This window comes from Pygoscelis adeliae, unplaced genomic scaffold (genome assembly GCF_000699105.1).
Source record: "Pygoscelis adeliae isolate BGI_AS28 unplaced genomic scaffold, ASM69910v1 Scaffold197, whole genome shotgun sequence".
Taxonomy (NCBI): domain Eukaryota; kingdom Metazoa; phylum Chordata; class Aves; order Sphenisciformes; family Spheniscidae; genus Pygoscelis; species Pygoscelis adeliae.
The window spans coordinates 2,458,496-2,475,125 of NW_008825105.1; the positions used below are offsets into that span (position 1 = coordinate 2,458,496).

Sequence of the window (16,630 nt, forward strand, 5' to 3'; positions counted from 1 at the left end):
GCAAAATTGCTGATGAGGCGGCTGTACAACTGAATTAACTTCTCTGGGGCCAGAGAGGTTACAAAAGCATCAATTTGACCACAATTTTTTTCCCCCAAGCAACCAAAGGTCACACCATCGCAACTTTTCTCAACCACTCTCACAAGGATTCCAGCTCCCAGAGGGACACGAAGCTGACGTGTTTTGTCTGCATCAAACCAGTTAATGCTAGCAAGCGCAAAGAGCTTACCAATGTTGACAGAGTCCTCCCAGTCTTCCAACACTTCTGTGACGATAAGTACGTAAACATATGTCCTGTGTTTCCTGTCCCGATTCTGGAAGGCAAAGGGAACAGAGTAACGACAAAGCTACCAAAGGAGAAAAGGCAGGTGGGCACATGGCGACTGCAAGTTGCAAGCTGCCTCGCTACGATGCTGCGGTACCCTGCGTGCAGTTTCACTCACATTATAGCTCGTTCTTAGCTATTAAAAATTGTTGCATTTTAAATGAGTGGTCTGAAAGCATTAATAGGGATTGCAGCCAAAAAGTCTAGTTCCTAATCTGTAAGGCAGTATTTGGTGGACGAATATGCTTATAAATCAGTTCCTCAGCTGGAAAAAACCCACAGGAAAGATTTTTATCTATTTCACACAACTCTGAAATAGTGAAAACACAACTCTGAAGAGAGCTGTGCCTGGTACCTGCTGACTATGCACCTCACCAGTACTCATCAGGTGTTACCACACTCCTAATAGGAGCACACACGCTTCACCACATTGCAGACGCCAGTGTGGCAACGGGTGATGGCAGGTGCTAAAGAACAAAGGAGAGCCACTGCTCCCCAGCGGGTGGGTGGCATTTTTTGGCAGCAAGAAAGGTACGAAGGCACTGAGAATATTCCCTGTTACACTAGCTTATCACTCATGATTTCAGCTGAAGTGGAAATTGCAGATGATCAATATCACTGAAAGGATCAGCACGCATTTTTATTTTAAGGGGGAGTTTTAAGTTTTCCTTCAAACAAGTTATCTAGTTTACTTCACAACAAACTAGGAAGTGACTTTTACTCCAAGACAATTTTTTGCATCAAAATTTCACAGCCTCAATGTCCGAAACTTACCTCAAAAATTCCCACTAATCTTCCTAATGTCCCTTTCACTCCAGCCTATGAAAAGTTCGAAGAGAAAAAAAACACGCTTTAACAACAGGTCACTACATATTTCCTTATTCGTTGTGCAGGAGCAGTTCCTTTAGAACAGGAAGCAAATGCCGTAAAATTCCATTAATCTGAAAACAACATGGTCACAAGAGAACTGACACAAATGTATCTCAAGCTCTAACCATGCATGCATTCCCAGGAATTTTTTCTTCTTTTTCTATATTCAAACCATTTTGGATTCAATCTGGAGGAAAAAAAAAAAAAAATTATTTGATGAGTTACTAATTGCATACCAATATACCCTGAATGACCAGAATCTCCTCTAAAGGTTATTATAGTCTAAGCACGGATAAAATTTGCTTTGGGCTTAGCAGTTTTACCTCTTTAAAATTATAGTTTAAGAAAATAACTTTAAAGTATGTATAAGACATCCACTTACACCATCAAAGCAACATGACAGCTACCAGATATTTCAGGGGTGTCCTGCATACATTTGAAGCAAGCTAATATAAACATAAAATACTTTCAATGTTGTAACGTGGCCTCCGCAACAGGAACTAGACTATTTTTGATACAGCACAAAACGCAGATGCGCATTGAAAGACTTTCGAATCAAGCACAGACACAAATCGGGAAAAGATCTAAGCAACAGTTTTGTCTCCTATTTGAATACTACTGAGGATCTACCCACTTCATCTCACTCGCCGTCACTTTTTACACATCCTTTCACCGCTCTGGCTCAGTCACTTTCTCAAAGTGCTGTTTCTCGCATCTGCTCTCTGGGGCTTGCATCACGCATGAATGCAAAATGCCATCCCACTCTCCTGCCCCCAGGCTCCCCCTTTTTTTCCCCCAATAATTTACATTCCCTTCTTTTTACAACTGTAAATGGTTGGAACTCAAGTGCTACAGACAAGATGAGATTTTCCTCCACGACTTAATTGGTCTGAAACAACACACACAACCCGGCATACAACCCAGCCACATTTGGAAGGTAAATTTGGCTGCCGTCTCTGGCAGCTGGAACACATCCTAAACAGTTCAGGAAAAGAGTGCCTCTGCTCTTGCAGGCAAGATATATAGATCTGATTATGTCAGGCTTTTTTTTTTTAAAAAAAAAAAAAGAAAAAGAAAAAAGATGTTTGGGTGAGGGCAACTAAATACTTAATGATAAGACAAATTCTCTGTCCTGAGCAGCTGAGATACACCGTTTCCCGCTTGTTCAGCTACTAACCAGCTGCTGTACAGTTACATGCTCTTAGAAAGGAAGAACTTTTATTAATTACAAGATTTTACAGGTTAAGTTCCCAGCCTACTAAATGAACACACAGAGATACAAAACAACACAGCCAGAGCACAGCGCACTATTGCTTCTAACAATAGCTGATGGCAGAACTGCCCCAAGAGAAAAGGATTTGTAGCTCCCCCTACTACAAGCATTCACAGGAATGTATAATTCTTTCTGTAACATGCTCCCTGACCTCTACTTCTAGGAAGGAGCTTTTCAATTGAATCTTTTATGTTGTTTTTGGACGCAAAATTTATTGTCTCATCAGTATTTCTGACATTCTGCTCGGGCCATAGGTGGACCACTGACTATTAACCACAAGGCTATTTCTGGAGTCAAACAGCAATTCCATGAAGGTCAATGTACACGTGTATGCGCACACCAGTGTGGCTAGGACAGATAACTGGTCTTGACCTTTGTGGATGAGTGATTTTACCTCATCTGCAGAACTGTTGCTGCCAACCCGGACTAATCTCTCTCAGAAGTGAACTGGAAGGCAAATACTTCAAATAAATTTCATTCAAAGAACTCCTTCAGCAGCCTCGAACGGTGGGCTCTTTTTTTTTGTTTTTTGTTTTTTTTTGTTTAGATAAGCAACCATATCAATCAGCCAGCAATAACACGGAGAGGAACACAAGGCTTCCGCCTTCACAACATACATACATAAACAGCTGGGTAATATTCAAGGCTCGCCTCCTCCAAGCTCAGGAGCGATGCATCCCAACAAAGAGGCAGTCAGGCAAAAATGCCAGGAGGCCTGCGTGGATGAACAAGGAGCTCCTGGACAAACTCCAACACAAAAAGGAAGCCTACAGAGGGTGGAAGCAAGGACAGGTAGCCCGGGAGGAATGCAGAGAAATTGTCCGAGCAGCCAGGGATCAGGTTAGGAAAGCGAAAGCCCTGATAGAATTAAATCTGGCCAGGGACGTCAAGGGCAACAAGGAAAGACTCTATAGGTACGTCGGGGATAAAAGAAGACGAGGGAAAATGCGGGCCCTCTCTGGAACGAAACAGGAGACCTGGTTACCCAGGACACGGAGAAGGCGGAGGTACTCAATGACTTTTTTTGCCTCAGTCTTCACTGGCAAGTGCTCGAGCCTCACTGCCCAAGCCGCAGAAGGCAAAAGCGGGGACTGGGAGAATGAAGAGTCGCCCACTGTGGGAGAACATCAGGTTCGAGACCATCTGAGGCGCCTGAAGGTGCACAAGTCCATGGGACCTGATGAGATCCATCCAGGGGTCCTGAAGGAACTGGCGGATGAAGTTGCTAAGCCACCATCCACCATATTTGAGAAGTCGTGGCAGCCCGGTGAAGTTCCCACTGACTGGAAAAGGGGAAACATAACCCCCATTTTTAAAAAGGGAAAAAAGGAAGACCTGGGGAACTACAGGTCATTATCATACCATAAATTAATGGTTTGATTCAAACAAATATTGGGCTGATTTTATACAGAGAGGCCTTACCAAAGGCTGCAAAGCACATCAGCCATTACATCCTGGAGACCAATGGCGCTCTCATCCTATTTTACTGGTACAGTGGATTTTAAACATGACCTCTAACACAGACCGATTGGATTGTTATACACCTATTTTTGATAAAGTACTTAATTCACACAGAAATAGGAAGGTCATAGTCTCTGTAGAATCATGTACTTCATTTAATGGAACAAACATGGAAGTGGAATTCACAGTCTGACACAAGTTTCTAACAGAAAAGTTGCCCAAGACATCTGAGAAAATAATCTCTAGCTGTTAGCACTAACAAAGCAAGCTCGATAACGAGCAACAAAACTGCCAGGTTCCTCTTTGGGCAAGCTCCATACCTCTTGCCTTCCTATGGGCCAACCCCTCAGCACCTTCCCCACTCATCTTCACTGCAGGACAACGAGCATTTTCTTGGAAAGTTAAAAGCATAGTCACAGGCTGATCCAGGATTGAAGCTGGATCTACATCTTAATTTGCACCAGATGACTCAGGAATTTTCTCCTCGGTAGTAAACGGATTGAGAATCCTCCGCCCTCATGGGCCACAACAGTAAGTGTCTGGCAGAGACAGCACAATTTATTTGGACACACGTTCCCCCACCAAGCATCAGAAGTGCTGCACACGGAGCCCGTGCTGCAATCCTTGAAATACAGGCATGTCCTAGGAGGACGCTATTAAACCTATCAACAAGGGGTAGGAGAGCACCAGCACCACCCGTTCCATCTGCAGGTGTGAAAATAAAGCAAATCAATCAAATGACAGTATGTCCCAGGAAGAGGCACACTCAGCTATAAAAAAGAACAGACAGAGCTTGTAAAATAAACTTCTTTTTCACTGCTCTGCAGATCCAAATCGGTTTCCAATGTCCAAAGTAGTCCTCACTGGAGGAAAAGATAGATCTGGCAAGAGTGCATCAATGTCACAGCAACAGCCAACTGCCCCAAAAAAGCACACGACTTCAAACCGCTGCTGCATGCCCAGAGGGGTGGGCTGGGCGCTCAGGACAAGGAACAAAAATCTGGAGGAAATGAAGCTTTACTAGTTCTGCTGCTCATGGAACAACTTGTTTTAATAAAGAAAAATTACTGAAGACATCCAAGAACAGCAGGTTCAGGTTTCAAAGCTGAAAATAAGTTCGGGTCAGATGCAAAAAGCAGCCTGCAGCAACACCATCTGTTCCTAGGGACAGCTTTTATTTCCTTCCATCTGAGCTAAGGAAAATGTGGGTTGGAATTTCAGCTATTTTACTTTGCTCCATTAGGCTCAAAGCCTGCATCTACTACAGATTACTGCTGGGCAAGGGGACTGTGGTAAAACACCCAAATCTTTGCTCTAATACTTGCAGCACTGAAGGTGGTAAATCACACCCATAAAGACTGCTAGCTTAGACAAGTTCTAAAGACACCAATTACAGGCCTGCTAGGCAAATTTTCTTGCTGTCTCTACTGTGTCTCAGAGAGGGCTATACTTACTCATCTAATTCTTTACTGCTTTACAACCAATATATGCTTTTACAATTGTGAAATAGAAATGAAATACCATGACAGAGCAAAGAACTTTAAGACATTGCACTCATTTTTATGAAGTTTGAGTACACAGCATAACAGACAGTAGTGAACTTGATCCACTATTTGCACTGAATATTACTAAATCTAGGAAGAGTTCAACACCATCGTCTCAGTCATTCATCCATGGTCCTTGCAATATTAAAAAAAAAGTCTTCCTATTTTAGCGCTGAAAGATATCAATATTCATATTCTAAATCACTAACAAAATACATGAAACAGAAAGGATTATTTATAAAGCATGTTTAAGAGGTGAAAAGAAAAAAAAGAGGTCTAGCAAGCAGATCAAAGTACTATCACGATGGACTATTTTTGATATTGGCATCAATTGCCTGTTTGATCACAGATCAAGCACAACTTCTGCGGCTTTTGATTCCCATGAAGAAAGCACGCCTAACACTCCCGTAGTTTTATAGAACTTGACATTTACGAAGTATTTAAAGGTCAGGATGTGAAAGATGCTGTAAGTGCAAAATGAAATGCCTTTGGGTTTAACAGATGAGTGTGGAGGCTTTTTTCAAAGTCATTCTATAATAAGTTTAATTTAAGGCATCTATTTCTAAAACGTGTTCTTCACCAGTTGCTCACACCCATAAAAAGCCCTTATTCCTAACACAAAATTAATTTTGGGGAGAGAATGCAACAGCAAAAAAAAAAAATCCAAGAATGAAGAAGCAAAAAATATACTACATTGGTGCTAATGACTGGTTTAAAAGGGCACATCATTTTTCTAGAAGGTGAGCCTTAGAACGTACCTGGAGTTTACAGCTGTACAAGACTGATGACATCATTTTTCAACAATCTGTCAGAAATAAGTGGTTTTATTCTGAAAAGGCTGCTCTCATTCAGAACTAGTGTGCTTGTCTACTGCTACTTTGCCTAAAAGCAATGCCCACGAACTCAAGTCACTTCAAATTTTATGCAGATAACAGCAAGCATGACAGGTGTTGGTAACTGTCTACTTTAATACTTCTGCTGGTAGAGATTAATATAGATAAGGACTATCTCAAACTAGGACAAGGACTTCTAACTCAAACTGGGACAGAGGGATCACAGGTTTCACCCAGAATCAACATTTCCTTTTCAGAACAGCCTTCTAAAATTTTGAAAACCAGAAAGAGGGAAAAGTCAGATTTCTTTATATGACAATTATTCCAGCAATCACATGGATAAACTCAAACACATATGTGGTGAAATTAAAAGTGAATGCAGAAGTTAAAAACCTTAGTTTTGGGAAGCATATTTTAAAAAGCAAATGCATACCATGCAAAAAAGAATGAATTGAGGAGAAACCCGACTACTGCCATCTTCAAAAGACCACAAGCAACTGAAAGGGTAAGGAGTCCTTCCAGCTCTTCCAACTGTCTCTTACTAAAACAGAAAAGGCATACCAAAGTCAGTGAAAGAAAGTCCACAAATTTCTTCCAACTTTGACTAGCACGCAGACCACCTTCTTTTAGGATAAAAACTACTTTGTGCTCATCGACACGGAGGAAAACTGATTTTCCCTTTCCCAACACAAGCAGCAACTACCTGCTCAGCTAACCTCGTTTCCTTGCGAGTGACAGACATGCCTGTCCCAGGAGAGGAGCAAAGACATCAAACCTACTCAGAAATCAGCGTCAGCTACAACCTACCTGAAAAAGCCTAGATTCACATGAAAGGATGAACAAGGATTACCAGCTAGCACGCACACCAGTTGCCCAGCAGTCTCCTAAAACATCTCCTCTGCCAAATCAATAGCACAAGCTGGGAAACTGGGTGCACAAGTCCTTTACAGCGTTACAGCCGTAATATAATAAACATTCCCCTCCTGCACGCACATTCCCCAGGAACATTTTACAGTAAACAGCTCGCTGAGCTTAAGACAGTTGATGTACATTATAATTTTGTGTGCAGATCGTAAGCAGCGTACTGGAACAAAAACCTATTTGAGGAAGGCCTTGCACACCTGAAAGCTCGCCTGCGTTTTCCACCCATGTCAGCTAGCCTAATCATTAGCTGCAGAAGCGCTCAAGTAATTTTATACACATGACAGGCTGCTCTTCGGCAGGCAGCGTGCAGGAAAGCCTTTATCGTAACAGCATCTGATAGCTCCATTTCAGATTCCCACCCTGCATTCGCATCAAACACTACTAGGTGTCGTGGAGGTTCGCCGTTGGGGTAATCCTGCCGCTTTTGGAGCTCTTGATGTTTACTGTTTGTCGAGCGGCATTCAAGCAGATAGGTGCTTCGCTGGGAATGACTCAACCCTGCCAGGCTGCCACAGTTTGAATTACATTCTCATTCGGCACCGGTCCACGTGAGCGAGGGAACACCAGCTGAGCGAGAGGGGATTATCTCAGCCAGCCCAAACCAGTTTCTTCACTGCAGACGGAGCCCATGCCAAGGCTTCCTTTCAGCCACCGAGCTGTCATGGAAAGAGAGCGACTCTTCCAAGGCGCTGCGCTGCCCGAGGAAGGGAGTGTCGATGCAGATTTATTTTAAGGATTTGAAAGGCGAAGCCATGCATCTCCTGAATGAACTCTTGACTTCTGTATCAAATAACTTAATTATTAATAACGATTGGGTTGTAAAGCAGGAGTCTGCAGCTAAAAATATTTCTATTGTTCTGGTTAAACTCACTTTGGCCTGTAATGTGTTTGAAAGATTGCCGAGTTACTAAAAAAGCAGGAGCTGTATTACAAGCTGGAAACAAAATTTGCAAGCAGCAATCCCCAGTACTAGGGGAACCTAAAGACACTTAAAAAAATAAACTTTGACTGTGTAATCTTTCATATCTTTCTGATAAATGGCTAGATTATAAAAACATCCAAAGAGAAACACACAACTCAAGAACTGCCACATTTGATTAGTCCAACATTTTGTTAGACAGCAGCAGGTACTTCCAAATACTTCAGAGAAAAACCTTCATGTATCAGACAATTAAATAAAGTGACTACTGGAGAAGCTTCCTCCCAAGTCCCGTCAATTAGCTCTTGATTTCTGTTCTGCAGCACAAAGATTTATAACCCTCTTGAAAGCATTTTTTAATCCTGCCTTATATAACTGTGAACCTACTTGGTCATCCGTATGTAATCATTTAATCGTTTCTGAATCCAAGCATCTCTCCAATTTGCTAATATTCAGAAGCAAATTCTAAAGACATGTTTTACATACAGTGTAGTCAACTGCCATTTGCCGTCTTTAAATTCCTTATGAAGAATAAAATTGTTCTTCCAGCTTTAAGAGAAAAACATGCCTTCTCCATACAGATCATCAATCTGTACTTGACCTGCTGTTTGATCTCCTTTCTGAAATAGCTTCAAGTTAAAAAAAAAAAACCACCAAAAAACAAGAACATGAACACATAGGAGTTGTTGCTTATAACTCTTACGATCAATTTCTTTTAATTCACATAAAACTCAAAATATGTATTAGACCAACACATATCGCGGTCCCTGTATTTGGAGTGTCTTTAGTAGCTCATAAGGTCTTATTTCTACCTTCTACCCAAGTATTAGATAGCTCCACAAAAGCACAGCTGGCTTTTGAAGCTCTCTTAAGAAACTGTTCTTCATACAGAGAAAACAAAACAGAGAATATCATCGTACTGAAATTACTATAGCTTAATTTTATCTATTTTCAGCTAAAGGTATCAGGCGAGGAAAAGTTCATTCCGACTGAGCGCCTTAATCACATTCCTATGCTATCTTTATTTAGGACTCCGGTTTCCCTCCCACGTACGATGTGGGTATCACCAGTGACCCTATATTCCTCTTCGCCTTAAGGAAAACAAGCAAGAGTGATGAAAACAAATTCACAAAGCCTTGGCTAGCAATCAGCAGCGAAGCTCCAGGAGCTCCCATTCTTGCCAAACACTCACCTCTTCACAGACTTCTCGCACAGCAGCCACGTTGGGCTCCTCTTCGGGCTCCATGCCACCCCCAGGGACAATCCATCGATCAGGATGACGACTACTGCTAACCAGCAGCACCTGCGGAAAGTAGAGCGCAGTTGATGGGTAAACTCAAGGCAACGCTCTTTTTCAGAGCCCAGCTGAAGAGGAGAAGTTGTCTTTGCATCTCTCCCACCTCCAAACGTGACCAATCCAATGAGAGTCCTTGAAAATACTCCACTTTTCCCAAGACAATTTCCTTAGCCTCTTTCAGGCAGCTGTGCAAACTACATTATCAGTGACACCAAGGCGCTCCAACACTCCAAATTATTTCAACCATTACCTTCTCACCGCTCCAACGTGTCACAGAATAAATTATGCCTCTGCATACCAAAACAATTTGCTATTCGATAGAGCACCACAATACTTACAGTGTAAGAGTTCACTGCTGCACCCAAAGTCACTACATAGTCTTGACAGCTTGGGATACACATCATGCAACAACATAAGATGGCACAGAAGCTGCTCAGCACCTTCACCCTTTGCAGAAGCAGCTTGATTTAACTTTACTGGTACCTTTGGCCCTGATTGCCTCTGCAATTACACTAACAACATATACAAGTCAGGTAACTGCCCGCTAAAATATTTACGTGCCACTGTTTTAACAAAGATTTTCAACTTCCCTGTGTGCCTCTTCTTCTGCAGTAGGCACCAAAGAGTTCAGCTCTGGAGCCAGCACTTGGTTACTTTTGGTTTAGATGAAGCTGTTCAATGAGATATAAGCAAAATATAAGCCCACATTAAACTACTTAAAAACTCTAGGAAAAGGCTGCATAGAAGGACAGACTCTTTTGAATGAGGAAAATGGTTCAACCATGTTCATCCATTTTCACAGGAGTAATTTTTCGTAAGCAGGCTTTGTGGCAGTTTTTCTTGAAACACATTTTATCCCAGTGTAATTCTGTTCTGTACAAGTTCAGGTTTTGTTTTGTCATCTTCTGGAAACAAAAAGCTAAATAACAATCTCAACCGGCTAAAAATTTTCCCAAAGAACACCGAGACACTGTGCTTATTAAATCTATTTGCAATACATCCATGAGCAGAGATGGAAACTAAAAACAAAACTAATACTGTTTTTCAGCTCTCTAAACAAAGCTTGTTCATTAGAGTCATCATGCTATACTTCATCATTTCACTGGCACAAAGCTTAGAGCCAAAGCAACTTGCTCCAGAAACTTTCCAACATACCAGTCCAATTAGGTTACAGGCCAGCTGTAACAGTTTCAATCAGACATTTCAAAGTTAAACTGTGCGAGACACTAAAATCCCAGGCTTTACTGTGTAAATGTTGATTTACCAGTAGGATATGAAAAGATTTGCACTAATTATCAAGAGGAAACCTACCTACAGAATTCAAAATTAAACTTCTGAAACAAAAACAAGTGTAAGATTTCCAGGGTTTCCCAGTTCTTTTATCTTTTGAAAATTCTCATCTGCCAACCAACCACCCTGCAAAGTGATTTGGTGTTTTCCGGGGCCACCCAGATCACACCTGCTCAGCGCAGGGAAAAGAGGGGGGGCCAACAGACTAGAACACGCCGGGGCGAGGAGGCAAGGATCAGTTGTGGGGGTCCAAACAACAGCTCTCAGACCAGGAGCAGCAAAGCTTGAGGCAGAAACTGAAGAGGGGTCACAACAAACGTTTTGGCAACTGCTGGTCTAACCTTTCCTAAGTCTGGAGCGAAACTCGGCGTTCTCAAGTGTCAGCACTCCTCTCTCTAATCAGCCATTTTCTGTGGATCCCACCAATATTAGTGTCTCAAAGCCTCCTCTTCCTGCTTCAGCCAGAACCCACATCTCAGTCCTGCAATGCATGAAGCAACATCGTTTATCAAACAACCCCATTTAAATCCCTGAGCACTCCCCAGTCTGCCTATTATATTAAGGCAATTACAATGCATACCAGAAATTATTTAAACTGAATGTGCTACCTTAATTCTGCAGTTTCTTAATGGAGATGCTTACTACCGTACCTGCCTTCTGGCTTAGGCTGCAATGGAACAGAATTTACGCCATAGTGACATCCCGTGGTGTTTGGCCTTCTTCAGGAGGAAGACAGAATTCCTTTCCCCCAAACATCCAACCCATATAAAACAGGATCAGTAAGCCATGCCTAAATAGGGAACGTAAACTTCATTCACCCTCTGAGCCTTCAAGGCTCAGGACAGCAGCCAGGCACCGTGGGCTGGGACGGCAAGGCCGTCACCAGCAACCACCTCTGGTTTGCCAATATTTGGCCACTGTGGCTCAGCACACAACACACGCCGCTGACCCGTGCCTCTTATCCCGGTACCTTTTCCTATGACGTTACAGGACTTTTGCTTCGTCCTGACTCATTACCAGTATTGTACACAGAAGAGCTTGGACTGAAATTCCCAACTTGAGGTCAGCGGGTGATTCTGAGGGCAAAGTTAAAAGAAAAGTAACGGACATTTCAAGTGTACGTTTTCTTGCCAGGTAAGGAAGCATCATCTTTGTCGTTTCTGATTTCCATTCGGAGTCCCAGCTCAAAGAAAACAAAAAAATCAACAACAAAAAAAAAATCAAAATAAGGTGCAGAAACAGATCTTTGAAACTCAGCGCTGCACACTTCATGCCATTTAACTCCTGCCACCTTCCACTTGTGAGAAAAAGTATCTGCTAAGAAAATGCCTGTACGAAGACTTCTACAGGAAAGCCTGCTGGACTGCTCAGACTAAGACAATGCTTTAGCAACACACTAGTAGGAACTTTTAGGTGTAAACAACAGTTTTAGGCAAAGTAAATTAACTTCAGCTGCTCTGGCAGTTGAAAGTTTTCTGAATAGAATTAACATGAACAACCATCGCTGGGAAGGAAAAACCTGTCATTCTCACACTTTTATGTAATCGGACTATTTCCTGTTTAATAAAAAGGAAATCCCATCAAGAGAGAGCAGGAAACATGCCCTACAAGGTCATTCTTTTAAAACAACTTTAAACAGGATATTGCTACCAATGAGCTCTCCCAAGACAAAGGGGCCTAGTTCAAAATGAGGGTGAGAGACTGTTGTGTTTTAAAAAACCACACATCTAAAAAAGTCCTGTGTCCCAATACATGCAACACATTCAAAGGGATCAAGTAAAAAGGTCATTATAATCCAAATCCATATTTTCACAAGGTGACATCATTGAAATATTCTACAAGCTGCTCCAAAGCCAGTAAAATGAGATCTGCTGAAAAACAACCTCTCTCTGAAAACCACTAATATTTGGGCAGAACAGCCCAAATGCTGTTTCCAAGATAAGAAATACATTCCCCAGCACAAACCTTTTCCCCCCCGATAGCCGGATGGGTGAAGATAAAATACCTGAGGAAGCAAAGATCCCAGCTGAGCAGGTTGCAAAAGAGAGATGTAATAGTTTGTATTTCTGCCATAACGAGGTCAGAATTATTTTCCACATTTCAGAACAAACGTGATATAGGGTAAGGCTAACTTACACCAAAAAGCCAAGACTGAGAACGGCAACTATACCTTCATTTTACAACACAACATGACCAAAAATGTTATTCAATTGCTCAGTTAGACCGAACATTTTTCCAATACAACTGAATTCTACAAAATAAAGGGTACAGGTTGGTTTTTTTAAAGGACCACTTGGCAGCTCCTATGTCCTCGACACCTAAATTTTTGTTCATTAACTTCTTTATTGCATAAAAACATTCATTTGAATATATACTAAAGATATTTTAATCAAAACAGTCATTAAAAATATACCAAAAATGACTTATCTATTTTATTTCTTTAAATCGGGCCAAAACACAAAGGAAGGCTGACATTGCCATTTTACTCTTGCCAGGCAGCTGGGTTTAAGATGGCTACTGAGACTCTTGGGATTTTGGGGGGCAGATTTTGGAGCCAAGTCTTGCGGTCTTTTTGGAAAAGCATTTGCAGGTATCACGTCACATGGGCCAAGTTCTGTTTTCCAGGATTTGAAAGACAATTATGTCATTTCAAAGCTGGGAAATGAGCAACACAAGCCTCTTTGGCAACGCACAAGGCAGCCCTGAAGTAGCTCTCACACACAATCAATGAAATAAGAGAAAGGTTAGAAAAATAAGCAAAGTTTGAAGTCTACAGCAGGGGCTCCCAAAGAGTGCTAGATTGTAGCCCTCGTGGTAAGCAACCTTCAAAGCGGCGTGCAATCAAACAAACAAACAAACAAACCCCAAACAAATCTAGAGCAGCCTACCAACTTTCCCCAGAGGAGACAGGAAACACGCCGAGACATCTAAGGCTGCCTGGACCGCCACACGCGGAGCTAGGAGCTCCATGGGAAAGGGGAAAAGAGCTTGTCACCAGGATAAGTCTGGGAGTCCCTGATACACAATGCTGACCTTAAAACAACCTAATTACATACAAATCTGTTGCATTCACATCAGGGTTTTGTTCTCTTCCTTCCCCCTCCCCCGAAATAATGGTGCTCTGCAAAGCAAAAACTGGGCAACCAAAATAAGGCAGAAAATTAACTCCCAGTTAACAGAACAGAGATTGAGGGATTCCCAGGATCTTTCATGCTATGGTGGATTTAAACAACCACCACCACCCCCCTAAATAAAACAAGAGTAGCTATGCTGTAAGGAACATGATTCCTCGACAGAGGCTCCATAAAAGCATTACAGCAAAGACAAAAAGGGCTACAGCATTATTAGAAGCTAGGCTACAACATTATTAGAAAATGAGCTGTGAACCTTCCAGGAAAAGACGGTCCTGCCCACACATGCCAGCCTAAGGACAATCAAGCTGGCAGATTTCATAAGAAACAGCAGACAAGATGTTAAATACATGGTTTTTGGCCCAGCCAGCATTCTGCTGCCAGAAGCCAATCTATAGCTACTGGCTACTGAAACAGCTTCTGTACTTCCTTTCATGTTTTCTATCAATATTAAGCCACAAAATCATGTATTTTGCATAGCGACTAAAGCACAAACCTCCCCACATTTAAACTCACTTCACACTTCAGCATTATTTATCAGAACATAGACTGCAAGAAAATAACGTCTCGTAACACGCTGTAGTGAGACTGGTGGAGAAGATGGCTGACTTAAATGATTTTCGCCTGTACAATCTGTCTTTGTTTGAAAGTTTCAATTTCATAAGAGTCTCTGTATTCAGGAGTTTGGAGCTTAGCTGTGCTAGCGACTCTCCGATTTGCCCTATGACCAGGCGGGATATTGTAGCCGGTGCAGTTCTGTGTCCAGCATAATAAAGACCTTTTATGCTTTACGCAAAGTTAACAAACGTTCTCACAATCCTGATGTAATATTGTCGCTGTACTTAATGCTTTTATATCTGACAAAACTGGGATCTCGATTCGACCACATCAAACCACCTTTAAACACCAAGAACAGCATAAGCTGACAAACAGAGTTCAAGAGGAGCAGGAGGGGAGAAGAGACACCGTAGTTAGCAAAGCCATGCAAAAATTAACCTAACTTAACCAGCAGAAACACAGCCTCAATTACACTACAACAGAACATGCATTTTGCCAAACTACTAAACACAGGATGGTCTAAACACGCGCGCCAAGGCTTACAGGAGGGCTTCTCCCACCCTCTTGCTATTCAGGGCACGTTATGAAGTTAGCACATAGTAGTACCAAGTACAGCCTGCGGTCAGCAAGGCTACAGCCGGCTTTAAACGTGACAATGTCTTTAGCTAAGACAAGAATACACACAACCTCAGGAGCAAGCCACGGCAAAACCCTCTCCTGACCATAACAGTATGTCCTCACTGTTCCTCAACAGTACACATTTCCTTAGACAAGCGTTATTTTCACACACACGCACGCACCTTGCTCCGTGGCATAACACGATTTAACCCACAAAGCAGAACCTCGAAACTGGAAGCGGGAAATTAGTGACAGAAAGCTAGAAGGGGAAATTATTCGCGCTACAGAACTTGACAAAGTAAAGCACAGGTCTTGAAAGAAGAGTAAGAGGTGAACTGGAAGAAGTTCAAGTCATTTCAAGCATTTGGATCGCACCTACAAGTACTATAACCATAGAGGAAAAATTTAAAGAAAATCCTGTTGGTTTTTAGGCTGCTTCTTAAAATAACAATAATAAATCATCACGTACTGCACTGCTACTCTGGCTTCAAAATACCAAAGGTCATATTACTGTTACAGCAGTTTTCTTGTGACTTTAGAGTGGCTGCTTACTCCTGCCGAAGAACACCACAATCTGGAGTCCTCTCCCTCCATCAAAATTACGTTTTAGATAACCATAAAAATTCTCTGCAACATGCCTTTCACGGCAGGGAGAGGACAGAGGAAACAGCTGAAATGCCTGAACCAGCAGCCGCTTGTTTCAGAAGCAAAGGGCTGATAAGGAGGCACTCCCAGTGAAAGACCCCAAAACCGATAACCTACTTCTGCCTATCAAAACCAGTCTGTTGACCACTCGGTACTTACACAACTCACCCAGGCAGACTTTTTCCAGAAGGAATGCTAGCTTTTAAACTGCCTTTTTCTTCTAAGGGTGAGGCGGGGAGAAACGAACAGAGTATTTTGGTCTTTTTACACAGACCTAATGACTCTGGATGTCAGCAGTTGCATATGTATACACTTACTGTTTTGATTAACAAGTCCTATTCATAAAATAGAGCATGCAAAAACCCTACAGCCATGAAAACCTGAGCAGCTTTTCAAATATAAGTAGTTAATTCTACGCATAACATCAATATATGTTATTTACACAAGAAAAACTAACCACCCAAGTCAATACGAATGAAAATAACATTCAAATCATCCGAAGCATCTAAAAAAAAAAAAATCTACCCAGTAGGTAATTCCATCCCTCTGAATTTCACATGTTAACGTGAAGTTTCTGAGAACAAAGAGTTAGTATGCATTATCCACTGAACAACAAAGACAGCTACAGAGACACAAATTCTGATATAAATATGCACAAAATCTGAAAGATCCTTGACTAGTCTGTGCAGTCAGTCTCTTGGTTGGACTCAAAAAGAACTACTGTTTAAAGAAACCAAGTACCTGCTTCCCAGTTGCTGGATATTACACACAGCATCTGAAGCTGATATTTACTACTCATAAGGTAGAACTGAGAGTTTCTTAATTTTGTTCTATCCAATTTTTCTGGGCGACCCCATCACAGAGGTATGCAAACAAGGATAATTTTCCTTATTTCAAAAAAATAAGGATAAAATCCAAGCACATGATCATTTTCCCTTGACT

The 16,630-nt window shown here is 41.8% G+C and overlaps 1 protein-coding gene across 3 annotated transcripts in view; it reads right to left on the reverse strand.

The window, feature by feature from the left end:
* Nucleotides 1-16,630, reverse strand: part of NUDT3 (nudix (nucleoside diphosphate linked moiety X)-type motif 3) — a 31,566-nt gene that overhangs the window by 9,552 nt on the left and 5,384 nt on the right. For all 3 annotated transcript variants that reach the window (XR_663762.1, XM_009327410.1, XM_009327411.1), the window contains exons 2-4: nt 9,342-9,452; nt 1,100-1,144; nt 230-314 (exon numbers count right to left, since the gene is read on the reverse strand). Coding sequence is in view for 2 of the 3 variants with exons in the window: in XM_009327410.1 (XP_009325685.1) it covers nt 230-314; nt 1,100-1,144; nt 9,342-9,452 (241 nt within the window). In the remaining variant the exon portion in view is untranslated. The remainder of the gene's footprint in view (nt 1-229; nt 315-1,099; nt 1,145-9,341; nt 9,453-16,630) is intronic.